The sequence below is a fragment of the Rosa rugosa genome, chromosome 5 (genome assembly GCF_958449725.1).
Source record: "Rosa rugosa chromosome 5, drRosRugo1.1, whole genome shotgun sequence".
Lineage (NCBI taxonomy): Eukaryota > Viridiplantae > Streptophyta > Magnoliopsida > Rosales > Rosaceae > Rosa > Rosa rugosa.
In genome coordinates, this window is record NC_084824.1 from 29,062,942 (window position 1) to 29,088,725 (window position 25,784).

At 36.9% G+C, this 25,784-nt stretch overlaps 3 protein-coding genes across 3 annotated transcripts; all 3 read left to right on the forward strand.

The window, feature by feature from the left end:
- The first annotated feature begins 2,013 nt into the window (after positions 1 to 2,013).
- On the forward strand, positions 2,014 to 13,731 carry LOC133710979 (ATP-dependent DNA helicase 2 subunit KU70). Its single transcript, XM_062137135.1, has 19 exons — positions 2,014 to 2,198; positions 2,281 to 2,358; positions 2,473 to 2,589; positions 3,249 to 3,363; positions 4,231 to 4,336; positions 4,455 to 4,572; positions 4,654 to 4,737; positions 4,829 to 4,887; positions 5,704 to 5,837; positions 5,950 to 5,993; positions 7,038 to 7,114; positions 7,814 to 7,961; positions 8,344 to 8,405; positions 8,537 to 8,597; positions 9,651 to 9,743; positions 9,820 to 9,940; positions 12,089 to 12,191; positions 12,419 to 12,602; positions 13,045 to 13,731. Exons 1-19 carry the CDS (start codon positions 2,133 to 2,135, stop codon positions 13,156 to 13,158), a joined length of 1,884 nt encoding a protein of 627 aa, XP_061993119.1. The 5' UTR covers positions 2,014 to 2,132; the 3' UTR covers positions 13,159 to 13,731.
- A 2,131-nt stretch (positions 13,732 to 15,862) lies between these two features.
- On the forward strand, positions 15,863 to 18,947 carry LOC133711053 (pectinesterase-like). Its single transcript, XM_062137228.1, has 2 exons — positions 15,863 to 17,085; positions 18,042 to 18,947. Exons 1-2 carry the CDS (start codon positions 15,999 to 16,001, stop codon positions 18,740 to 18,742), a joined length of 1,788 nt encoding a protein of 595 aa, XP_061993212.1. The 5' UTR covers positions 15,863 to 15,998; the 3' UTR covers positions 18,743 to 18,947.
- Positions 18,948 to 21,352: 2,405 nt separating this feature from the next.
- LOC133709595 (transcription factor IBH1-like) lies at positions 21,353 to 22,469 on the forward strand. The gene has a single exon (XM_062135387.1). The coding sequence runs from the start codon at positions 21,722 to 21,724 to the stop codon at positions 22,208 to 22,210; it is 489 nt and encodes a 162-aa protein (XP_061991371.1). The 5' UTR covers positions 21,353 to 21,721; the 3' UTR covers positions 22,211 to 22,469.
- The last annotated feature ends 3,315 nt before the right edge of the window (positions 22,470 to 25,784 follow it).

Here is a 25,784-nt window from a genome sequence, read left to right on the forward strand (position 1 = left end):
AAACTATCACTTTGGTACCCCAAGTTTGAAGTCCGACCCAAGAACGGTACACGCCGTTATTAACGGCGTTAAGTTTTGTGCTAGGTGGTATATTTTGAGGGATATTTTGGTCAATCGATGTCTTAACCCAGCTTTTTTTTTTTAGGGCTAAATACAAATTACTACCCTGTAGTTTGGGTCCAAAATCAATTCAGTCCCTGAACTTCTAATTTCATCAAAAACACCCCTGCACTTTTAGTTTTGATATAATAGGTCCAATTTGTTAGTTTTCCTACAATTGAGTTATTTAACTTGTTAACGTGGCTCATATATGACCTATGTTTTATGATGTGGTGTCGAGGTGGCCTGCATAGTCAATTTAGGAGTGAGTCCTACTATTAAAAATAAATAGTTTTTCAATAAATAATCCAATTATAACTTGAACCCATAACAAAATATTAACGAATTGGACCTATTAGATAAAAATTGAAAGTGCAGGGGTGTTTTTGATGAAATTAGAAGTCCAGGGACTGAATTGATTTTGGACCTAAATCACAGGGTAGTAACCAGTATTTAGCCCTTTTTTTAAATATACCAACTTGATTTCTCTCTCTCTCTCTCTGTGCAACAGGTGAGATAACCTCTCCCCCATAATTGCTCCTTGTTTGTGTGATCATACGGAAGGAAGGAGGGAGAGGAAGATTGAATATTGAATTGGTTAATAGGTGTTGGATTAGCTCGAGATGCATCAGATTGCAAACCTAGGTACTGACTCTGACGTCGACCCGTTTTCTTTCCAACGGGGGAACCGACGAATTCTTCACTCTCTAACCAACGCCCGAAGTCGCACCGGCGCCGTTAGCTTCCTCACTGCGGTGCGAAGCGGAGCCCGGTCCTCCCTTCTCCGAACTAGCAGCGACGACGGCAGGACAAATTTCGAAAGCTTCTCGAGTTTTCCGGCATATTTTTCGACTCCAGCCACGGCTGCAAGTGAGACCAGTGACGGTAGCTTCGTCTTGGCGAGGTGAAGAAGCCTGTGGTACCTTCTTGTCCATCTGTCAACTTGGGAGAGAGAATCAAAGAGGAGAAGATGTTTGAGTTTTCCAACAAATTTCCATGTTTTCTGGCAACTTTTGGTTTCAACTCAGGTCTCAAACCTGTTTCCCTTGTCGAGCTCTACCTCGCTATATACTTGAATTTAAGTTTGGAGGAGATTAGCAGAAATTAGAATTTTGGAGTTACTGAACCACCGTGGTTCACTGTTCACGATGGTGGTTTTGGTCTTCCTTGACCAATTTCTGGCCATGACATGAAATAGTGAGCAGAAATTGATGATTTGATGTTTCTGGAATTGTTGAAGTTGTAGAATTGGATATGTAAAGTTAGGCTGTAGACGTTTTGGGTTTTCCGGATATTATTGAGCCATTTGGTTTGATGTTCATGTTGGTTTGTTGGTTCAATTAACATGAGTATGAAGTAACCTCTCATGAAGATAAACCCACCTCCGAAAATGGGTCATCCACAGCTGTGGTTGAGGAGAGGAAGAGGAATCAGTAACTTCTAGGCTCAGAGAGCTCAAAACCCAAATGAAGGAGACGAGGGGAAGAAGAAGGGATAACGAAATGACCCAAATACCCATCCAAATTTAGCATGCGAATTGTTAGTTAACACCGTAATGAACGGCGTGTACCGTTCTTGGGTCGGGCTTCAAACTTGGGGTACCAAAATAATAGTTTTGTATAATCGGGTACTGAAGTTAGGAGTCGGCCTTAGTTCGGGTACTGTTTGAAAAATTTTCTCTTAATACTAAGAGCCTCCAAGTGTGGAACCCCCACACCCAGGTTCGAATCCCGCCGGCACTGATGGAAGTTAAATCTCAATTTATTCTTGGTGGTCAGGGGAGAGGAAGCGTTCTGACATGATCTCTCGGCACGGATTAGTCTCTGGACCTAGGAAGCCTTTGAGGGACCGTGTGATCTCAATAAGGAAAAAAAAAAAAAGTTTTAAATAAATCAACCGACCTGAGAAGTGGTGCCCCGTAGAAAAGCCGCGCCTAGATTGCGCGACACTCTTCAGAGAGAGGACATTCAAAAGTCGAGAGAGTCTGCAACCTTCTCTTTCTTTCCCTCCTTCCTTCAACTCTATCAACTGTTATGGAATTTGACGCCGATGACATTTTCAGAGACGACGAAGACGACCCAGACAATGAACTCTATCAGGTTTTCTTCTTCCCCTTTTTCGCTTTTTTAGGTCTTTTAATTCTACTCAACTCATCCCCCCTTTTCTTCTAATCAAAATCAGGAAAGGGAATCCACCAAGGACCTCGTCGTCTACCTCGTTGATGCTTCCCCTAAAATGTTCTCCACCACTACTCCAGCCGTGAGTTTGATTCTATTTCCTCTCTCTCATTCATGCATTTCATAGTAACTGTGGACTCGTTTTCAATTAATTGATTTGAGGCTTGTTTGTTTGTTTGTTCGTCAATGTTGACAGGGAGACGGGAAGGATGAAACTCACTTTCATGTTGCTATCAGTTGTATCTCCGAGTCTCTCAGGAAACAAATCATTAATGCCTCCTACGATGAAGTTGCCATATGCTTCTTCAATACCGTAAGATTTTCCAACTCTTGTTTTCAACCTCAGCTGTGCTGTGTATCAAGTTTTACTTTCTACTCGATGCCGCCGTCGTTTAATTGTGTTGTCGTCCTAGTATGTTTTCTGTTTCTACCACAAATTGTTAATCGTGTTGCTGTTGATGTTTTAAGTTTCTTTGGTTTTCAAGTACAAGCATATAGGAGAAGTGGCTTTTCAGTGTACATACAACCTGATTCTGCTGCTATCTTTTTGTATTTTTCGTCTCTGTTATCTTTGTTTTTTCTTCCTAGTTTGTTAATCGTGTAGTCTTGCAAACACCTCGACCCGTATATGTACTATTTTCATGTTCTTAATGTCTTTAAAAATCACATGAGAGTGTAGAGAAGACAGAAATCTGAAAGGAAGGAAGAACTTGAGATGTAGCACTATTGCTGTCAGACTAAAAGTTGAGTAATTTTTTGTCCACAAAAGATATAGTTTCTATTGCCACAAGGGAACATCTACCAGTTATGTTTGTTCTTTGCTATTCTTCTTCATTACCTCTTTGTTACCTATGATTTTGTAAATTGCTGACTGAAGACTACAAGAATTTCGCTTGCTATGCACTTGTCTTTACTATAATCTTAGTCGTGATACAAGTCGTTCTTATGGGCAGTTTATGTGTATGTATGCAGAGGGAAAAGAGAAACTTGCAAGATTTAAATGGTGTTTATGTGTTTAATGTTGCTGAGCGAGAGTATCTGGACAGGCCAACAGCAAGGCTGATAAAAGAAGTTAGTAATGTAGAAGGTATGTCCTTACTGAAATAATCTTGGCGTTCATAACGGTACATTTTGACTCGTTTCTTAGATAGAGTATATTACTCAATACCAAATGGTTTGTTTTAGTTATCACTCAGATGTCCTATATTTAGAATATGACCTTTTCACTGTTTCAAATATCGATAGTTATACTCAAGATATTATAGTTCTAAATTCTAATGGCGTAGTTATGTTGGTTGAATGTAGGTTAAAGAATGCATCAAGAATTTTAGTAGAGACGTATGAAATCGATTAAAAAAAGTGTGACCAGGCCAAATTATGTGTCGGGGGTAGACCTGTGGGACTATTTCATGTAAATCTACCCAAAACTATACTCGGTAAATGTTTGCAGTCCAATAAAATATTTCGTCTTTTATTTGCTTTCGTATTCTTTATTGTCTTGTAAGCTATCCTCTCCGTCTTATCACTCTTTTTTTTCCCAACATAGCTGGCAACCCAATTATCTTAAAGCCTTGGATGTTGTCTTAAGCTCTCAGCTATGCATTCTTTTTCCTTTTTTTTTTTTTTTTTGGTGGAAACTCGGTGATTATAGTACGTGAAACTTAAGAAGAAAGGCAGGGCTAACTTGATGATCATACCTGGATATAACTTCTAAAATTCAGAGGGTGGTAAACAGCATTACAGCTTTATTAGCTTTAGGCTCCCAAGTTATGCTTATCATCACCAACAGGATTTGCTTCTCTTTACTAATGAAATTGTCGGTTGTATATGTAATCCGTGCTTTTTTTTTTTTTTTTTTTTGTTTTTTTTTTTTGCAATTCAGGTTTTTCGTTTTGCCTAAATGCCTCTTTGGACTTTCAAGTTAAACTGTTGCTTCTTTCTTTGTTTGCTGCAGAGTCATTTATGAGCAAAATTGGGAGTCAGTATGGTATTAACTCTGGGTCTCGAGAAAATTCTCTTTACAATGCCCTTTGGGTAGCCCAAGCACTTCTGCGTAAAGGGTAACAGTAATTTTTATTAAATATCACTCTCCTTTTCAAATAATTTCCTAGCCTGCTATGTGATTTTTATTCAGATAACATTATCTGTGGTCCTTAATTAGAAAAATTACTATCTCAGATCTGCGAGGACAGCCAATAAGCGTGTTCTTTTATTTACAAATGAAGATGATCCATTTGGCAGCATTAAAGGAATCATAAAGACAGACATGATTAGAACCACATTGCAGCGGGCTAAAGTATTGATTCTCTTATCTTTGTCCTTCAATGCTATCTGAAATTCACCGTTATAAGAAGTTCAACCTTTTTCTCTTTTCCAGGATGCACAAGATCTTGGCATCTCAATTGAACTTCTTCCATTGTGTCACCCAGATAATGATTTCAATGTTTTGACTTTCTACTCCGTATGGCTATGCCTTTTTATTTTAATATTTTCATTTATTTCTCTCAGTTCATTGAACTCATTGTGCTGCTTATTACTTTTATATGTTTCAGGATTTAGTTGGACTCACAGGTGATGAACTTGCTCAATTTATGCCAAAAGCGGGAGAAAAGTAAGTAATTTTTTTTTTTTTTTTTCTTTTCCAATCGTTATGTGCATGCATCAGAAGGATTATGTAAACCAATGGAATTGGGCAGACCAATTATTTTCCTGGTTTCGTTCTATGTTTCTTATGTGCATTCATAAGAAATATGAATCAGGGCAACCACTGTATCCTTGCATATTTAACATTGCTTATATATCTTATCCTTTTAATCTTTCACATCTTTAGAAGCATATTTTCCAGTAAAAGTGGAATGAGTATTGGAAAGGCATGACAACTAAATGCTGTAGAAATGTCCACGATGTTAAGCAAACAATGCATTGTGTTCGAAGGAATTATAAATGAACTTAAAATAAAGATATACATGAAAGAATATTTGAAAAATATGAGCAACTATTCTTGCATCATTGAGCAGAGAAAAGGCAACAGTAGAGGTGGATAATCAATTGTACCAGTATAGCTGCTTATTATACATTCTGTCGGTGAAAATGTTGCCGTCTAAACAATGAGAAGGATTACCTTTTCTCTATGTCTTGCACTAATTTTCTCCTTTAGATCTCTTATACCCATTGCTGGAAAAGTGGAATATACCTAAATTCAGGCATTAGCTACCAATAGACCCTCTTACACACAAAGTAAATTCTGTTACCAGTAGGCGCAATTCTCTTTTAGTTGTGCATATGTCAAAATTTGAGTAATTTATGCCAAGAGTAGTATAAAAGTAAGCAATTACTATTAGTTTTTTTTCTTAGTGGAAAATAATAATCAACTCTCACTTTCCCTGGTTTACTTATTTCTTGTTGATAATCTCTACTCTAATTTCAGATTGGAAGATATGAAGGATCAGCTAAGAAAGCGAATGTTCAAGAAACGGATTGTTAGAAAAATCACTTTCTCAATTGCCAATGGACTTTCAATTCAACTCAGTTCATATGCTCTAATCCGTCCCACTGTTCCAGGTATTTGTATCACGAATTCACCATGTTTCCAATTAGTTACATATTGCCTCTAAGCCAGCTTCTTTCTATGAGTTTGGGCTCGTAATTGTGCTTCCTTGTTATTGGATAATAGGAGCAATCACCTGGCTTGATTCGGTCACTAACCGTCCTTTGAAGGTGATACCAGATTAACACAGCACCTTTATTGTAATGCCTTTATGTGCCTGTTTGTTGTCTTTGTGATTAATGCAATGGATGGCTTTAAATGTGGGAAATAATGCAATTTTTGTGGGACATTGTTACTTCCATATTCCAACTTCCAACAAGGGGGACTTTGTTGTGTAGGCTTTAGATATGCATTGATAGTCAATATTTCTTCCACTCATTTTAAAGATCAGTGGTTCTTAGATGTAAATAGAGATGATTGCTGTTTACTTTGAGTATTATGTTCTTTATATTGGTTGTCTGCATTGATGCATTTGGTAAAGACTACATTTGGAACTGTGTGTTTTCTTTCTAAAACTTTTGCATGAACGATGGTACAGTGCACTTTAGAATGCGATCTTATAAGGGGTTATGTAACAGGATATTTTATGATAAAAGTTCCCTATCTTTTTTGGATGTATCTGAGGGTTGATCTAGAATCTCTCTATGAATATAAGAAACATTACTAACTTTTTGCTAGTTCATGTTTAGCCTCTGCATATATTTTGGATTTTTTTTTCTTTCATTTAAGTGCTTAAAATTCAATATAAGCAAATTTTGTCAGTTAAACTCTTAATTTATAAAAGTCAGTTTTCTCCAAGACTGGAGTTATTGCAAGTGTTATGATTGGCTTGCTTTTGGAGTAATATTGATGCACACTCCTATCTTCAAGATAAAATGTTTCATTGGTAGTATAGAAATACATCTGAAGGAGTACTGAATCTGTAGGACATACTCATTAATTCACATGTGGGATTGCACCCACTCTGATAAAGACATGCATTCTGATGAATATATGTAATGTGTTCCTCTGTACTTTGGTTTACTATATGAAAGCATTTATAATTAGTTAAATTGAATTAGTTACGTAATATTTATGTAATGTTATCCTGCTTGTTGAAGTGGTTTTAAATGCATCATTATCCGTGTCTAATTTTTTTTTTTTTTTTTTTTTGTGATTGGATGTTATGTTGTTCACATCAGATATTAATCAGTTTCTGTGTATGATTTCTGCAGGCCGAAAGATCTTTTGTTTGTGCTGATACTGGTGCACTGGTACAGGAATCTGTAAAACGGTTTCAACCCTACAAAACGTATGTATGCTGCTTTTCCCCATCACATTCTCTCTTCTTTTTAGTTTTTCCTTAGCTATCTCTCCTATTGACATGTAAAAGGTCCAGCCCAACCCAACCCTCACCAAGTGAAGGAACAATGCAACTATATTTTTAATTTGTCATTGGTAAAGAGTCCTCTTTCCCCAACTGTATTTGAGACTATATTTCATGTCATTGTAAAGCATTGCATCTCCATGGGGCACAGAACTCAAACTTGGGCAGTAGGCTTTGTAACAGACACACCAATAAAATGAAAACTGAAGAGAAGAGGTCCTAGTTTAATAACACCAAGGGAACGTTACATAAGTACAGTAGTATGTTTAGGTTCCAGAATTAACGGAACAACAAAATCCAACAAATTGAAAACAGACAAGAAATGGTCGTAGTCTTACATTAACGCATGCCCCTAGCTGTTTGAATCATCATTTCTACTTTAATATCCTTGTTACTATTACCCTAGTTTTAGTCATACAAAGTATGATGCTGTGTGAGATAGAGGACCCATTTTCATCATGAGATACAAAATCTTCAGGTGTAGAAAAGTAGCTAGAGAATCCTTTGGTTGCATTAGTCTCATTGTGACATCATCTTATTAATCAATCTTACAATTCAGTTCCATGTATAGTTATACCTCTATGAGCATTTTTACCATTTTCATACTTGTTCCATCTACTCTAGCGAAGATATCAAGTTCTCAGTGGAGGAACTTTCAGAGATCAAAAGAATTTCTACCGGACAACTTCGACTCCTTGGCTTCAAGCCTTTAAATTGCTTGAAAGACTATCACAACTTGAGGCCCTCAACCTTTGTGTTCCCTAGTGATCAGGTTTCTTTCTTTAATCCTCTTATATTACTGGAACTCTCACATTGCTGTAGTTAATGTTGCATCTTTATATTATGTTTAAGGTTTATTGTACTATTTCTTGTCGACTGCATAAAGGAGGGATAAAATGTTGCGGGTGAAAGTTTTGAGGAAATCTTAACATTGTTATAGGGGTTAAGAATTTAAATGAGATGAGTTTCTTCATTTTTTTACTCAACGACATGTAAAATTAATTGGAATCAGGAAACTCCTTTCTGTGATTTTGAGAAAACTATACTTGTAGGTGTTTGTGTAAATGTTGCTGCAATGCAAAGTATATGAATCATGAACTTTGTTGTGTGTTGTAGAAGTTCTCCTCATTTGCCTTGTTGGTTCTCCATTGCAGGAACTGATTGGTAGCACACGTGTTTTCATTGCACTACATAAATCCATGCTACGGCTAAAGCGGTTAGTGCATACGGTTTGACTCGGGCTTAGTATTCTAAATATTTAAACAATTTTTACAATGACTGATGCCATTAATTTTTCAGGTTTTCATGGCTCTCTCTCTAATTTTCTTTTCTTATACTTTTCTGCAGTTTCGCAGTTGCATTTTATGGTAGTTCATCTCGTCCTCAACTGGTTGCTCTTGTTGCTCAAGTAAGATTATATTACATTTATAAATGAGTTTGTTTTGATGCATAATATTTTATTACATTCTCAATTATAATTTCTTTGGACTGTGTTGATGCACGTGATTGAATAAGTTGATAATGAGGGTACGGAATTATTCAGTTATCTACATAGGTCACATTTGTTGAATTAGTGCCATTTCTAACAAATGGTTCTTTATTAATAAATACCAACTGCAGTATACTCTTTTCTTCTTTTCTTGGAAGTTTGTTGAGATTCCATATCTCTTTTTATAATTTTTGTGATTATATCTCCCTTTTTTTTTTTTTTTCCTAAAAGTTTGTACCTGATTCAGTTAGTAGTTAGACATATCTTAGAAAGCAATATCATCCATTTGAAAATGTAAAATGCTGATGCTGATTCATGAATCTTGTTCAACAATATATGATTATTTTCACACCTTTAAGTTCTTTAGAATGCAATACTACATGATGACATTTGTTGCCGTGACTATGCTTTGAGAAAACAAATTAGATGCCACTGTTTTTGGAGTCTATGTTAAAAGCTCATAAATTGGAATGGAACTTTTTTCAACTTAGTTGATAACATTTCCTTATTCTTCTGAAGAACATTGAAACACGTGTTTAATTTGATTAGCCTCTCCTATGTAGTAGGATGAGATAACTGATCGTTGTTCGACATTCCGGTTTATACAGAAATAAAATATGTCAGAGAGGGATATAACAAAATAGTTCGAGTAATTGAGTGTAAAAACCCTGCCATGCTCCCAGTGAGGTTTCTGAAATTTACATAGGGGTCAAGTGCCTTATGTGTACACAGCTGCATAGTAGCTGACTCAATACAAACATAACCATTTAATTGGGGTTCCCTTTTATTCTAAGTGTTTAAATTTATTTTTGTACACAGCTGCATAGTAGCTGACTCAATACAAACATAACCATTTAATTGGGGTTCCCTTTTATTCTAAGTGTTTAATTTTTTTTTACTGTTCTTATATTAGTAAAAAACTCATCACTTTAAAACTAAAAACAAAAACTAACCAATTTTCACAATGGACAGGATGAAATAATGAGTGCTGGTGGTCAGGTTGAGCCTCCGGGGATGCACATGATATATCTTCCTTATTCCGATGACATTAGACACACTGAAGAGGCAAGAGATACACTTGGATTTGTCTTGGAATATTTCGTAGTTAAAGTTCTCTGACAAATATTGTTGCAATTTGCAGCTTCTTATGGGTTCAGATGCTGCAGCGTCTCATGCAAGTGATGATCAAATTAGCAAGGCTGCTGCTTTAATCAACCGTCTAGACTTGAAAGATTTCTCAGTTTTCCAATTTTCTAACCCTGGTATGTCAATTTTCATTTGAAAGCGTATTATCAATAACTGAGATTTGATTTTGAAACTGTGTTGTGCTAGCGGCCTATGACGCTATTATTATATATTAGTGTTTACTCGAGTCTAACAGAGCCTGTGAGGGTAGATCTACATGTCATTTTAATGGTTTTATGTGTAGGTGAAATGGACATAGAAGAGTGGTTTTATTTGTGTTGTTAGTTACTAGAAGCATTTCAAAGTGGTGCAAAGGGTACATTTATAAATTGGCCATGAGGATCACCTTAAATGCCTATGTTTGAGTTATTCATTCCAACCTCAAAATCACCTCAACCTTTAACTTAGAGGACCTTACACTGTACTATGAACCACGAAAAGATCACCAAGGATTAACCATATTACCCCTACATCTGCTACAAAACTACCAATGCCTAAACATTCACAGCCAATACCTATTCCCTACCACCTATCCCAGCAATTTCCAAGAATGAAGAGATTCTGGATGAACAAATTGTATCCACACACTGGGGAGACTATCACAACTTCCTGGTCAAATGCAGCAATCGATCATGTTTAGATTTTACGTTGGACCGTTTTAAAAGAATCAGCTTTTTATTGAAAAAAACAAAGAGCATAATACAAAGGAGTGTACAAGAAGTCCGCAGAAAACACTAAGGAAGACAGCTAGAGCATTAGACTAAACAGCTCAGCTGTCTGTAAAACTGCGAAGACTAAGAATCCTAGACCACAACAGCTTGCCAAACTAGGATAATAGAGGAAAAATGTATAATCTTTAAATTCCCCAGATATAGAGGCCCATAAAGATGCCCAGAACTTTACACTTTGCCACAGATCTTCCATCTCTGCAACACCCATATGCTTCAAAAATCCTTTTAGTTCTTTCCATCGAAACCACCCAAACTACATCCAACACCCCGCAGCCCCAAAGGATTTTGGCCTCTTTTACTCTGCCAAACTCAGAAGGCTTTTCACTTAACAAATCAATCTCCCCTGAAGAACTTGTCCAATCCACACTCCTGCCTCCTTAAACAACTCTTTTCATGAAAAAGTAGTCACTTCACAATGCACAAAAACATGATCAACACTCTCCCATTGAGCCCTGCACAGAATACACCAGTGTGGAGAGAAACAGCAGCCTGGTTTCCTTCTCTGAAAAACATCACTATTCACCCTCCCATGAGCCACAAGCCTCCATCCAAAAAATTTACCTTGAGAGGAACCTTAGCTTTCCAGAAAAAAAGTTTGCTGGAGCAAAGACTGGATCTGGCCTATCACTAATATGGAGTTATGAAAGTATGTGCATGGGAATTTACCAGCAGGTTCAAGCCTCCATCTCCTTTCATCTGGTTTGGAATCAATCAATCTTACCGTTTCTAGCTCAATCAGTGACGAGGAAAACTCTAAAGAAGAGATAGTTTGACTTAATCCTTCTCTTTATGAGTGCTTTCATTTGCCAGAGGTGAATTCTGCTAAGTTGGGTAGAATTGATGGAGATCAGATGAAGAAATAATATATATGTCTTACCGTGCGAGTCTTTTATTGCTGAAAAGTATTCTTGTGTCTTCTAGAGTTTGCTTGGGTCATGTTTTAGTTTTCCCAAGGTAATTTCTGTTGATCTTAAATAATTAGACTTGTGGGATTCCTGGAGTCATTAATATGATTCTGAATTGGTGCCCCTAACCTAATGATGAGGGTATTTTCTGGCCTTCATTTAAATCTTATAATGTGTCGGTTATGATACAATGAACATTGGTTCTGAGAAGTTGCCATTCTTCTTTATCATTGCTGAGTTGTTTTTCTGATAATCAAGCACATGACTGCTTAGGGAGAATACTTCATAAATTCTATAATGTTGATATCTATATAGTTCATAAGATAGTAAGATACACGTGTGTCCTTGGTTTTCTACTTTCGGAAGTTGACATTGTTTCTTGTATTTCCCTCTCCGCTATTTTGCTGGAGTGTCTAGCTCTACTATTGCTGTTTTTTTCATTGTTTCTTTAATGTTTGGTCCTTTTCCGTTCTCTTATTCTGGTTATGCATTTCTCATGATACACCAATTTCATTTCTGTTAAATAGTAAGCTGTACTACAGTGATACACCAATTTTGTGACTTTATGTAACCGAGGAATCTCTTGCAGCCCTGCAGAGACACTATGCAGTATTGCAGGCCCTGGCTCTGGATGAGGATGATATACCGGAAATTAAAGATGAAACTTTACCTGATGAGGAAGGCATGTCTAGGTAAGGGGAAGTGTGCACTTGCATCTCTGCCTTGTATACGTCTTGCTTCCCATAATTTCATAGAAACAGTATGCAGTTTGATCATACTTTCTCAATTGACTTGAAAAGCCGGAAGAATGAAATGATTGATTTTCTTATCTTTTAATTTTATTTTTTTATTTTCAATTTTTCTTGTTTCTGCACAATGTTATTAACATTTTGTCTTTGCACATATGATGGCCTTATAGACCAGGAGTTGTTAGAACAATAGAAGAATTCAAGCATTCCGTTTATGGAGAAAATTATGATGAGGAAAGTGAAGTTGGAAATGCCAAAGTAAGTGAGACCACCAAAAAGCGAAAAGCAGCTGCTGAAAATGCAGTTAAAGAGATTGCTAAGCATGACTGGGCTGACCTTGCAGATAACGGAAAGGTGAAACTAAAGTTGCTTTGTTATACTCCATTGCTCATTGTTTTAGTTGCCAAGGGGTCTTGCTTATTAAACCCTTGGTAGAAGGGGACCAATTATTCTCATATAAATTTGTTTAGATAAAATAGCAGGTAAAGGAAGATTAATTTGTGGCTTCGACTGTTGTGATCTAATCTGACATGTAAGGATGCTTGCATCTTTCACAATGTCTATAAATTTGGACATGCTAATATTTATGAATTCTATATGTAAGGGGGCTAATTCTATATGTTCTTACCTCCATCTCCCCTCCAGTAAAAACCCTCGAGAGTGAATCGCCCCTTCACACCATAAATAGCACATAGAAAGTTGCATGAATTTAGGCATCATTATCCTGTTAAGTTTTCGTTACGGGTCAGTAATTTTGATGATGCTAATCAGTTGCAATATGATCCATGATTTGCAGTTAAAGAATTTGACTGTCATGGACTTGAAGTGCTATTTGACAGCAAATAATCTTCCAGTAGCTGGGAAGAAGGAAGCATTGATCAGTCGAATATTGACTCACATGGGGAAATGACCAAGGCGGGCCATCTCTTTTTCGCAATACTGAATGCCATGTTTTGACCAAGGCGAGCCATTGCCATGAGTGGTACGTCCTGAGCGTTTATGTACATATCATCGGGGAAGTGAAGGATGCATTACATGGTGATGGCGATCAACTCACTAGATCATACTATCCTAGGATTAGAACACATCGTAATATAATGCAAATTTGATGTAAGCGTTTTATGTATGACATAGTGTTTGGTTTCATCTTCTGATTACATGTAGGGAAAAACAAGAGAGTCGGTTCATCTCTTTCAAAGAAAGTGTTCAGGTTTATCTTCTGATGAATGATGATATGTAGGGAAAAACAGATGACTCCAATATTAAGTAGATGTCAGCTCATCTCATCTCCACATAATTTTGTTGGGTTTTGTTATTCTATTGAAATTCCACAAGTTCTTGAAATGATGTAATCGCTTCATGAAAGCTTGTGAAATTGAATACTTGGTCCAAAACAATAGGATTATCAATCAGTCTTGCTTGTTATATACCAAAAAGTCATATAAAATCGAACACAATAATGCAAGCAGATGAAATTGCTTTTCTTCTGGGCCTTGTTTTGTTATATATTGTTAATGTTGTTAGGTGCAAAGTTGCCCTCCGAAAGGAGGAGCCATCCCTTAATGAAATGTAATATGGACTATTATCTTTCTTTCATAACAAGCCATGTACGGAAGGTATATCTATTTGTTTTTCTTTGACCTTTATTCGTCTACCTGTGTGCCTTGGACTCTAAAATTGAAAAGACTTCAACTTTAATTGTAATGCAAATATTCTAGTTCCAATTCCCCATTCTTTTCGGGCAAAAGTGAGTCATCTCATAACAACAATTGTGCATTCATGCACCACTCAAGAACAGCATTTTTTTTATTTTTTTATATGGATGTTTCTTTTTGCTAAGGAACCCAAAAGGGAAACATATATATTCCGAGGGATCCCTCAATGCAGAATGAGATGGATTTTGTTTCGACAGTCTTACCCTATTTCCGAACAGATAAATGCCGTTACGTGTGTGTAGGGTTCATTTTAAAACTTCAAAATTAGGTCTTAACTCTCATTTTTGGGGGTTAGGCCTGTATGAAATTACCCAACTAAAGAAAATTCTGACCTATTTTAAATCGATTATGCAATTACTACCAAAGAAAGTTTTTATGAAAAGTGGGTGTCAATTCATTGAGATATATGATATCACTTAAGACAACTAGCTTTCACTTCCAAAAGAGAGAAGATTCTTTATGAAATGAAAGGCATGCATGACAGACAGAAGTGTAGCTAGCATGCAATACATTACAACCAGTCGAAATCTAAAGAAGATGAAATTTAAAAATAAGAAAAAGAAAAATAGGATTCCCCTTAAAGCACATCCTCTTAGCAAAAAGCCAACACCTTCTTAAGGATTGGAGCTATGCATGGTTGTTAACTCTTGTAAAGACAACCAAGTGGAGGATATAATTTGGTTAGTGTGTGGTCATTAACTTAATGCTGCTTAAATCATCAATAGTTTAGTTCTGTATGGACCTTATATTAGGATATCTAGTAACGTAATCTATAGGCAATTGACTATGTCAATTCATTACCAAAATAGTTGGAGGTATACGTACCTCATAAGTCCATTCTACATATGGTTGTTATATATAAATCAATGCAATCCATATATGGGGCCTTTTCTCGTTGTTTTCTTTGGAGTTTCTATCCACCCATTAGTGGATGGGAACCCTCCTTAATTGAGGATTCAAGGGTACGATCAATCACCGAACGCGACTGGAATGCAGATACATCAATCACCGAACTCGACTGGGTAAGGAGGGAGTGCACATACAGCTAATCGCCTTAATACTCTGCTTAGTCACCATACACCAATCACCGAACTCGACTGGACAACATACAACTAATCGCTTTAATACTCTGCTTAGTGCTTAGTCAAGAGATGTGTATATGTGCGGCAAGCAAAAAAGAAAAATATAAGCATTCAATATTAAAGGGATATTTCAAACAAATTATGAAGGTACAATTATCTTAATACAATAATACTCGTCTTGCTTGTTAAGCTTCCTTAATTAGTTAGTATATATATATATATATTCAAGGACCATTTTGTAGGGCACACAGACTCGAAACAATCCCCATATAAATGGACTTAGCAAGAGTTGGTTTAGCTTTCCTAATCAAAAAATCAATACTAGTCAATTGGAATAATAGACATATGAAGATTCTTCATTTCCAAATGCATGAGATTAAAACAAACGTTACGGAATGAGTTTTTGTTGTACTTTTCTTCCTGCAATTTATTTCTGAGATGATCTTTTATGGCCGTACATGAAGAGAACACCTAATTGCTAGCTACCTACTGCATTAGTCCACTCTAAATTTGAAAAATACGTACAAGCATGCACTGTTTCTCAATTTGTAACAAATATTCAAAAGAAAACCTACTACAAAAATAATAATTAACATTGCAAATTAATTTGAGGGTTAATCCACTCTGTAATCTTTATATGTAAATGGACTCCCAACTTTTTTAGGGTCCCATATATAAGATAAGCTTGCTGTTAAACAATGGTAGATGAACTAGCTCAATCCAATAATGGTACAATTATTAATCACATACTCGATATATTAAGTCACCTTTATTCCCTGGTTAAGTCATAAGCTGACATGCATATGTGGAACTCAAGGTCAAGTCCTTTATGGAACTCAAGGTCAAGTCCTTTATATAGAGAACTAATTAAGCTCCAAGTGCTAATTAAGCAGCTCATAAACCTCTCTCTATCTCTAGCTAGCTATGCCTCTCTCTCTCTCTCTGCCATAAGCATGTTCAAAATTATGTTCTTGGCGGTGGAAATTTTATTCTTCTCAAGCATATTATTAGCAAAAGCTTCTCCTTCACAATCCCATTTCTCCAAATTTTCTAGATCATCCGGAGGACTTTCCCATAAAGAAGCCATTTTATCTCTCTGCGCACATACCCCTCACCGAGCAACTTGTGAATCCACTCTCCTCTCCTCCTCCTCCTCCTCATCATCATCTACAAGAGGCTCTGATCATCTCCCTCATACCCTAGAAGGTGCCTTTGTCCAGTCGGTCCATTCCACCGTTGCGAAAGCTCAGCACGCTCGAGCTCTCGCCTATAATCTCACTATTTCCCACCGCCAAAATGCCGATCATGATGTTCACTTCCCTGGTCGCGGTGTAAACGACTGCCTTGAGCTTCTCGATGATGCTATAGATATGCTCGACAATGTCATGATGACATCGTTGTCAAAACCTAACGATGACGACGTTCACACCTGGCTTAGTGCAGCTCTTACTAACCAAGAAACTTGTCTAGAGAGCCTCGAGAAAGACAAGTTCAAGACAGAGAAAAACATTATGGATGTCACGGCTCAAAATCTGAGCCAATACATAAGCAACTCCCTAGCACTTTTCGTGCTTACCATGGGTAGCAGCAGTGTCTCCTTCGCTAGTAGTTCGGAGCATTTACCTCGAGACACTGAGTCAAAGTCAAAGGAAGCTAAAAATGCAAACCCTAATAGAAGACTATTGGCATCGGACAGTAGTTTTCCGACGTGGGTCCCGGCCGCAGAAAGGAAGCTTCTAGAAGCTTCTGTTGGGGAGATAGAAGCAGATGCTGTGGTGGCTCAGGATGGGAGTGGGACGCACAAGAGCATTGGTGAGGCAGTGAAGGGGTTGCTGCTAATTGGATCCTTGGAGAGTAGTGGTACTAGTACTGGGGGGAGATCTGTGATTTACGTAAAAGCTGGGACATACCACGAATACATAATCATACCCACGAAGCAAAAGAACGTGATGTTGATTGGTGATGGAGTGGGGAAAACGATCATTGTGGGCAACAGGAACTCAGACGATGGCTGGACAACTTATAAGTCTGCTACTGTGGGTAAGAACTAACAGACCCACTAACGATCCCCCCCTCATATATAATTACTATTGTTAATAGTTAAAGATTAACTGTCAAAAATCTATAATTTAGTTTGTTACTGGGTGTAAGTAACAATGAACAAAGATAAAAGCAAAAAATTCTCACCACGTTCATGTGCATATATCATATACGTTATATACATACAACTGTTATATATGTTGACCATTCAATACTCCGTTTAGAACAATTCTTAGGTTCACCCATTGGGTGAATCAGCATATGCACCCTCTCTTGCGATTAAGGCATAATAACTTTATAATTTTATAATCCGACCATTCATATTGTATAACATAATACAAAGATTAGCTCTGTAAAAAACCAATCAAATTGAAGACCTTTTAGTTATTCATTTCTATGAAATACATGGATGGTTCATTATAATAGTAGTAAGCGTTGTTAGAACCATCCAATACAAGAGAGGGTGAACCTAAGAATTGTTCATGAAAAAGAATCATCCTTAAACGGACAGTTACCAGTTTTTTTTTTTTTTTTGAGAATTTTTTAGTTACCAGTTTGCAGTAAAGACATAGAAAATAGGTTCACTTTTAACTTATTGTTCGATCATTTCACTTGTGATTAATAAATCGGAACTATTCATATTTTTAAACGTCATCATCTTAACAAAAAATTAATCAGATAGAAAATCTTGCAGTAGTTAATCATGTATAAGAAGTTGATAACTAATACATATATTTTAACATGATGATGCTTTGAGCCTTAAATAGTGCATGCTTTCCTGTAAGTACCCTTCAGGAAAAGTCACCACCATATATATATGACGTAACTAGGTACATTAAAATATTTTATTTTTGATGACATAGAACATAAGAAGTGTTGTATCCTTTCAACTTCGATTTGTTAGGTATCATAATAATGATATAACACTTCTGATGGACTTATGACTCATTTTGCAGCTGCTATGGGTGATGGGTTCATCGCTCGTGATATAACATTTGTGAACGATGCCGGCCCTTCCAAGCACCAAGCAGTCGCACTTCGAGTCGGTGCCGACAAATCAGTCGTCCACCGATGTTCCATCATAGGCTACCAGGACACCCTCTACACTCACTCCAAGCGACAGTTCTACCGAGAAACCGACATCTATGGAACCGTCGACTTCATCTTCGGCAACTCAGCCGTGGTCTTCCAAACTTGCAACATCCACCCCCGAAAACCGCCCTCCAGCGGGCTCAAGAACTTTGTCACAGCTCAAGGCCGAAGCAGCCCTAATCAGAACACAGGCATTTCAATCCACAACTGTAAGATAGCGGCAGCATCAGACCTCTTCCCGGTGAGATCCAGCTACGAGACGTATCTTGGGAGACCGTGGAAGCAGTATTCGAGAACGATCATCATGCAGTCTTTCATGGATGACTCGATAAATCGAGCAGGGTGGTCTCCTTGGTCTGGTGGGTTTGCACTTAACACATTGTACTATGGAGAGTACATGAATTCTGGGTCTGGGGCATTAACCTCAGGAAGGGTTAAATGGGGTGGATATCATGCATCACTTACGTCCACTCAAGCACAAGCATTCACAGTTGGGGGTTTCATATCTGGGAATCTTTGGCTGCCTTCCACTGGGGTGTCTTTTAGTTCTGGACTAATTGGATAAGTTTGTATATCTATGCTCTACTTTTATTTAAGGTTTGTATTTGATTAGCTAGGGAACAAAAGGGTAACCTAGCTAGCTTGGCTTGTGTGGCTCTTGGTGTTTTGGGCTTCGTCCCTGGCCTTGAAACAAAAAACAAAAGAAGGCAACTCTTCATGTTCAAGTACTCATTGCTTGTGATATTTAATCATGTTAATTTCTCTTTTCAGTTAAATTCACTATTTATTAGTTCATTGATGTTATAATCCATATTAGTTGATTATTACAGACGTGTCATTTAGTAAAACTGGTAAAAATTATTTTTGTATTAGCTACATATTATGCTGTTGATGTTGGTTAGAAATCATTAAATGGGATAAGAGAATCAAGGTTTTAATGACTACTGAAAGCATAATGTATAGCTAAAACATAAAGCCACAATATCAAACATGAACAACATGGATACATGATGTTAACATGAATTAAGAACAAGAATTAAAAAATAACAGATGATCATGAACCCTAACTTGAAAGGAAAATTCTACAAAATGTTAACTTGAAAAGGCCATATTCAACCATATATAGCTCAATCTTCCGGCTTCTGCTCTGCTCACAAATTACGTTGACCTCTCTATAAGGCAATATTCTGAACTATAAGTGAATATAAGAGAGCAGAAGCACAAGCACAAGCATATAGACAGTGGCGGAGCCAGAAAATGATCTCAACTAGGGCACTTAAAAGTTAAAAAAAAAAAAAATGAAACTTAAACTTAAAATATATCAAGATTGTAATAAAAATAATAATTAGAATAAGGTAGGGGAGCGATCAATATCTAGTTTTGTACTAAAAAAGATAAATATTTTTTTTAAATTACATATTTTATTAATGAAAACCAGATTAACATATGTATGTGCCTTAACCACTACGGCAAGGCAGCACTTAGTTCAATTGTTGAACCAGATTTTGTATATATACTTAAAATCTCACTGGGGCACGGGACCCACCATACCCCAACGTGGCTCTGCCTCTGCATATAGAGGTTTAATGTACTATCAAAGTACCTTCTACAAAAGGTAACCTGACTGGTTAATCTAATTGAATCTATAGACTCAAATATTACATTATGATCTTGCTTGATTACAAAACATTAAGTGCCTGGCCATTGAAACATGAATTCATTCTGTTTTAATTTGAAATTCTTAGCAATTGTAGTAAGAAGAGAGGCTTGGATCTGGCAGAACTTTATTTAAGCATTATTATTATTTTTTTTTTTTTGGAAGGGGTTTGGAACCCAGCCAAGCTGGGAGGCTCATCCCCACACCTGACTTATTGTATTAAAATTAGACATATGCATCGAGGGGGACATAGAGCCTTGACCTCTAGCAATATTACAAGCATCCTCGTAGAGTACATCCTGAATAATAGTAGGAGACTCATCTAACCAATAGTCATTAATCCCAACAAAGTACAGCTCCAATGACATGGCAGGAACAAACTTTGTCATTAATCCCAACAAAGACTAAAAATTGCATATTCATATATTACTATGGAAAACTGAATCCTCCCCCATATTACTAAGGATAAATACTGCAATCAATATTGCCTTGCAAATCATAAACTTGCTTGAATTTGTATGTATACTATCAGTTAATACCTGGCGGCTATTAATGTCTAATTAGGCATGAATTAAGTGTTAAGTCCAATAACTACTATTTCTTCCTATGCATTCTCATATCATTATGGTGCCAATGCCAAACACCCGTACGTAAACGACAACAAATACATATACTTGATAAACTAACCACTCCCTAATTTAATTTAAAGAAATGACATTAATTGCATTATGAATTGAACGGATACACGGTTTAAGCTAGGATGATGTTTGAATTTTGACAAAGCCGAGCTCCAACAAGCTAAAAGAAAGTCGCCAACGGCGCCAATTCGAAGATGACGCGTGTCCGATTTCCGAAGCGGGTAAAAATGTCTTTTGCATAAGAAGGAAAGGGCAACCGTCCAACAGTGACTTAAAGCTAACACAAACACAAAGCATCACTTGAGAAGAAATTAAGTAATCAAATCAAAGATTTGGATTAGATTAGTTAAAGAAGGAGATAGAGAAGGTTCCTTCCTCATCATCAGACAAGAAGGTAACGGAACCATGTGCTTTCATGTGGTGGTTGGCCCTTCGCGGGTCCATAAACGCACTTCTCCAACCTCTATTGCTTGAAAATGAAAGCATCATATTATGGCAAAGATAGCACTTGTATCACACGCGACCCATTCCTTTATTAGGGCATTAGGGTTTCTCATTCCATCATTTTATCGATTTTATATCATTTCAAGATAAATGTTCTACTCTTGTGGTACATTATAGTAGCGCAGATTTTGGAAATGCTGTAAAAAAAAAAATTTAACGCTTCAAAAATCTGACTTAATATATAGTTATATACATACTCTAAATCCTAACTGAAATGCATTGAGATATATAAGTTACACATTCATTTTGCATATAGGAGACTTTTCTTTAATCATAACTTGCGTGATTCCCACGCTCGTTAGTGGAGATATAGAAATATATGGAACGACATATAAAGTAGGACCAATTAAAGTTGAATTAGATTATTCAACTAATTATCCATCTAACTTTGATTCTAAAACTCTAAATTCTCCGTAAGCCATCCATTTTCAATCCCCAACTGATAATCTATTCCACCATTCTTCATTATATCCTTCCATTAATGTCCATACTAATCACATGAACTACTTTAACTTTGAGCCTTTGAGCTAGCTCATGCCTTTTGTCCCAGCAAAAATCAAACAAGAGGACCCTCCGTCAGAATGAAAATCTCCACTTCCAATCTCCTAAAAAAGAAGTGATTTCTGTCAGAGCTAACTGCTTGTACTAGGATTTCAACTACATTAAGATCCCCACCACATGCAACTGTAAACCACACAAATACCAAAACCCTAATTTTTTCACCCTCACCTTCTCAATCCTAAATATGAGGACCAGTACTACTACCACCTCAAGTGGTATCACCCTAAGCACTAAGTCATGTAGAATCAAGTTTGCTCGTAGATTTCTCCGATCCCTTGTGGAAATCAAAAAGCAGAAGCGATCCAGTGCATCATCAAGCGAGGAGGAAATCTGTAAGCGGAGCAAGAGGATAAAGATGGCAGCTTATTCCTCCATGGCTCGTGCGGTTGGGCCACGGATGAATTGGAGCAGAGCTCTTCTTTTCAAGCTGCGGAACCGGGTGGGTTACCCTAGGTTGGTGAAGAAAAAGAAAAGGGTTACTGTGAGGAGCAACAAGGTCTCCAGATCAAAGAGTTCAGTTCATATTGACAGAGGCAACAAGCTTCGAAAGCTAGTTCCTGGCGGTAAATCCATGGATTTCATCTGCTTATTGGAAGAAACTGCTCATTACATAACATGCCTTAACACACAGGTGAAGGTCATGCAGGCCATAGCTGATAATCTCTCTAAATGAGCATGCATAGTAGAAAGAAGTGTTCTGGAAGCAAAAAGAGGAAACAAATTAAGAAGAAAGCGATATATCCAGATCGATGATATACAGGTGTGGTAATTAAGTATATTAACCTTGTAGATTACTTTGCTTTAATTACTGCATACAAATACTCGGACATATATTTCTTCCTTAAGGCAGGTTAAAGCCTTAAAGGATGCTGATGGTTGTAACTAATTAAGCCAAAGACCTATGTATGTAGATGAGTTTTTCTGTGTATAAACTCTGATAGCAAGGCTACACACACACACACACACACACACACACACACACACATATATATATATATATATATATATATATATATATATATATTATCGTTATGAGTCTCTGTATGTCTGATCTCTTATGCATATCTGCACGCGCATGGTAGTTTTCTATCCGTTAATGATATGATCTTTACTCAATCAAACGGGTTGCGGAAAGGATGAAAATTATATGATCTTTACTCAATTGAAAGTTGGTGGATTGTAAACATAATTTTTTGTCTTTTTGATAGAAATGTACTGTAATAGTTGTAATCCGTTGTGTTTTTCCAAATTTGCAAGTTGTTGAAAAAACTTTCGCATGCACAAATATACCTATATTGTTGTTTAGGTAATTCAATTTTAAGGCATTGTTTTGGAAATTCTTTTCCTATAGGATAGTTTGGTGAAAGGAAAATATACCATTTAAAGGCTTTTACCTCGCACACAATTGATATAAGTGTCCATCTCATTAAACAATTTCCATGGAAAGGGATTTTTTAAAATTTTTTTTTGGGGGGGGGGGGGGGGGGGGTGGGAATTATATGATCTTTACTCAATTTGAAAGTTGGTGGATTGTAAACATATTTTTTTTGGTATTTTTTAGGAAGGAAAATATACTGTAATAGTTGTAATCCGTTGTGTTTTTCTAATTTTGCAAGTTGTTGAATTTTTCACATCTTTTACCTAAAAAAAAGTAAACCCTAGGATTTGAGTAGAGAGTGGCGGTGGATTCTTCCGATTGCCTAGCAGTGGTGAGGCTATTCGTCGTGGGATTGTGGCGATGACGGCGCTGGCAGTTTCTTTGCTCGTGCTTCTCTTTAGTGTTGGCCGGTGTACAATCAAAGCACATTGCAGAATTAACATGCATATTTCTTAGCAAAACATCACAAAACATGAACCACTAATAATAATTTGTGTACTTGTAGCCTTTTGAGACTTGACAGTGAACGAAAGAGTCTTACATCATGTTCAGATCGATACTTTCTTTTCTCCTCTCTTGAAATATATAGCCTCCACCGGTTTTCAAACTTGGACATAAATAACTCTCTAAAATGAAAATATTCATTGGCTAAAATAATGTCTAAAGATTGTTAGAACAAATTTGTGGTATGGATTATGAGAGAGTTTATGCTTCTAAGGCACGTTGTAGCAACGCTTTCCTTAAGACATTATTTGCCCCACTATCAAGTGTGCAAAGGGGAATAATCAAATATGCCTTTAGGATACAATGAAGCCCAGCACAATACTATTGTTGGTCTGCGTTTTACACTCACGAAAACCAACATAAACACTCAAAAGAAGGTTTACAAGATGGCTCAAGATTACTAGAAATTAATTGTGCACTATTAGTTTCTAATAGTTTTATGTGTAATAAAACATGAAAATGGTGAATATTGGAGGTTTAGATCTTCTTGGGACTCTCTTAGGATTCTCTGGAATTGTCTTGGAATTTTCTCATTCTGTAGAGAATGAATCCTTTATATAGAAGTATATGTACCCCTTCAAATCTCAAATAGTAAGAAGTCGTATATGTACCCCTTCAAATCTCAAATAGTAAGAAGTCGTATATGTACCCCTTCAAATAGTAAGGTACCTTTTCACTTGTATCATTTGACTTTGGTCATATTACTTCATTCAGACAAACTCAAAAGGTGCAAACACAAATGACACATTTTCATTTCTTTAATAAATATTATATTTTGAAAATTTCTCCAACACTTGCAAATAACTTCTAGAGTTAGCCTTGAGTCTCTCATAGTTCTCTCTAAAAAATTTGGCCAACTCACATGCCTCATATAGAGTTTTTGGATTTTCACTTTAACATCCATTCTAATCTCAGCCTTGAGTCCCAATAAAATATGACAATAGCACATAAAAAGAAAAGCCAGAATCCCTCCTTAACAACTCTGTAAACTGAGTTTTATAATTTTTTACAATGCCCACCTACTACATTTTAGATTTTTAGCCAAAGTTGTCTAATAATCAATATTATTTTATGGATCAAATTCCCTCATGGGTAAGTACCAAAACCTTGTCAAGTATTTGGAAATTCATGTTTAAACATATACCAAATATCTGCAGCCTTATAGTGCTATACATAGAAGCTATTGTCACTTTTATTTCTTTTGAAATTTGGTAGAACTCAAAATATTGGTCCACCCACTACTAGCAAAATAACAATGCACACAGATTTATCTCACACAGATTATTTAAAAGCCACAGATATACTAACAGATGTTTATACTACTCGGTCACCCACTACTCAAAAAGTTTATACTAATAGATAACCGTGTGAAATAAGCATAATTGGGCCCTTCTGAAGAGGGTGGATTGGGATTGAAAAACTTATTTGCACTGAACAAATCCTTGCTTCTGAAGAGGTGTTGGGAGGTAGTTGAGAGAGGGTCACCTTCTGCTTTGTTATTGCATGAAAGATTCCTCACAGATGGGCTTCAATGCATCACTTCCTACAAAAAGTCATCCATTTGGCTCGGTCTCAAGAAATTATGGCCCTCACTAATTGCAAACCTGCAATGGGTAGTTGGGGATGGTACCGTGGTGCGGTTATGGAAGGATAATTGGCTGGGTTATGTGCTTTTAGAGTCTACCAATTGTGACCCTTTGTTTCATCCTTTTCTTAATGACAAAGTGTGTGATTTTATTGAAAATAGTGAGTGGAAAATTCCATGGAGTTTTAAGAGGTCTTTCCCTGAGGTGGCTAACGACATTTTGGTTTTGCCAATCCCATCTGAAGAGTGCATTGATAGACCGGTATGGGCTACTGAAAGTTCAGGTACTCTCACCACCAAGGCAGCTTATGATTTTCTTTCTATGCAGCAGCCTAGGCCAACTTGGGCTAAAACAATTTGGCACCCTGCTATTCAGCCCCGTAAGAGTTTAGTAGCCTGGAAAATTATGCTGGGAAAGATTCCAACTGATGTGCAAATGCAGCGACGAGGCAGGGTCCTTTGCTCTCGGTACCACTTATGCACGGCGGCGACAGAATCGCTGCATCACCTTTTTGTGAACTGTTCAGCAGCTGCTGGAATATGGGATTGGATCTTCCCACTATTCAGGCTTCACTTCAATCTAGCCTATGAGACCAGGGAGTTTTTTCATGAGAATTTAATTTCTACCTTCTCTGTCTCCACTAAGCTGCTATGGTTTTTATCAGTTTGCAATATTTTTTGGTGTGTCTGGACTGAGAGAAATAGTCTCAAGCATGATGGGGGGGTTTTCGAGCCCAACAAGTTTAAACAAAAGGTGATTCTTTCAATTGGTGAATCTGC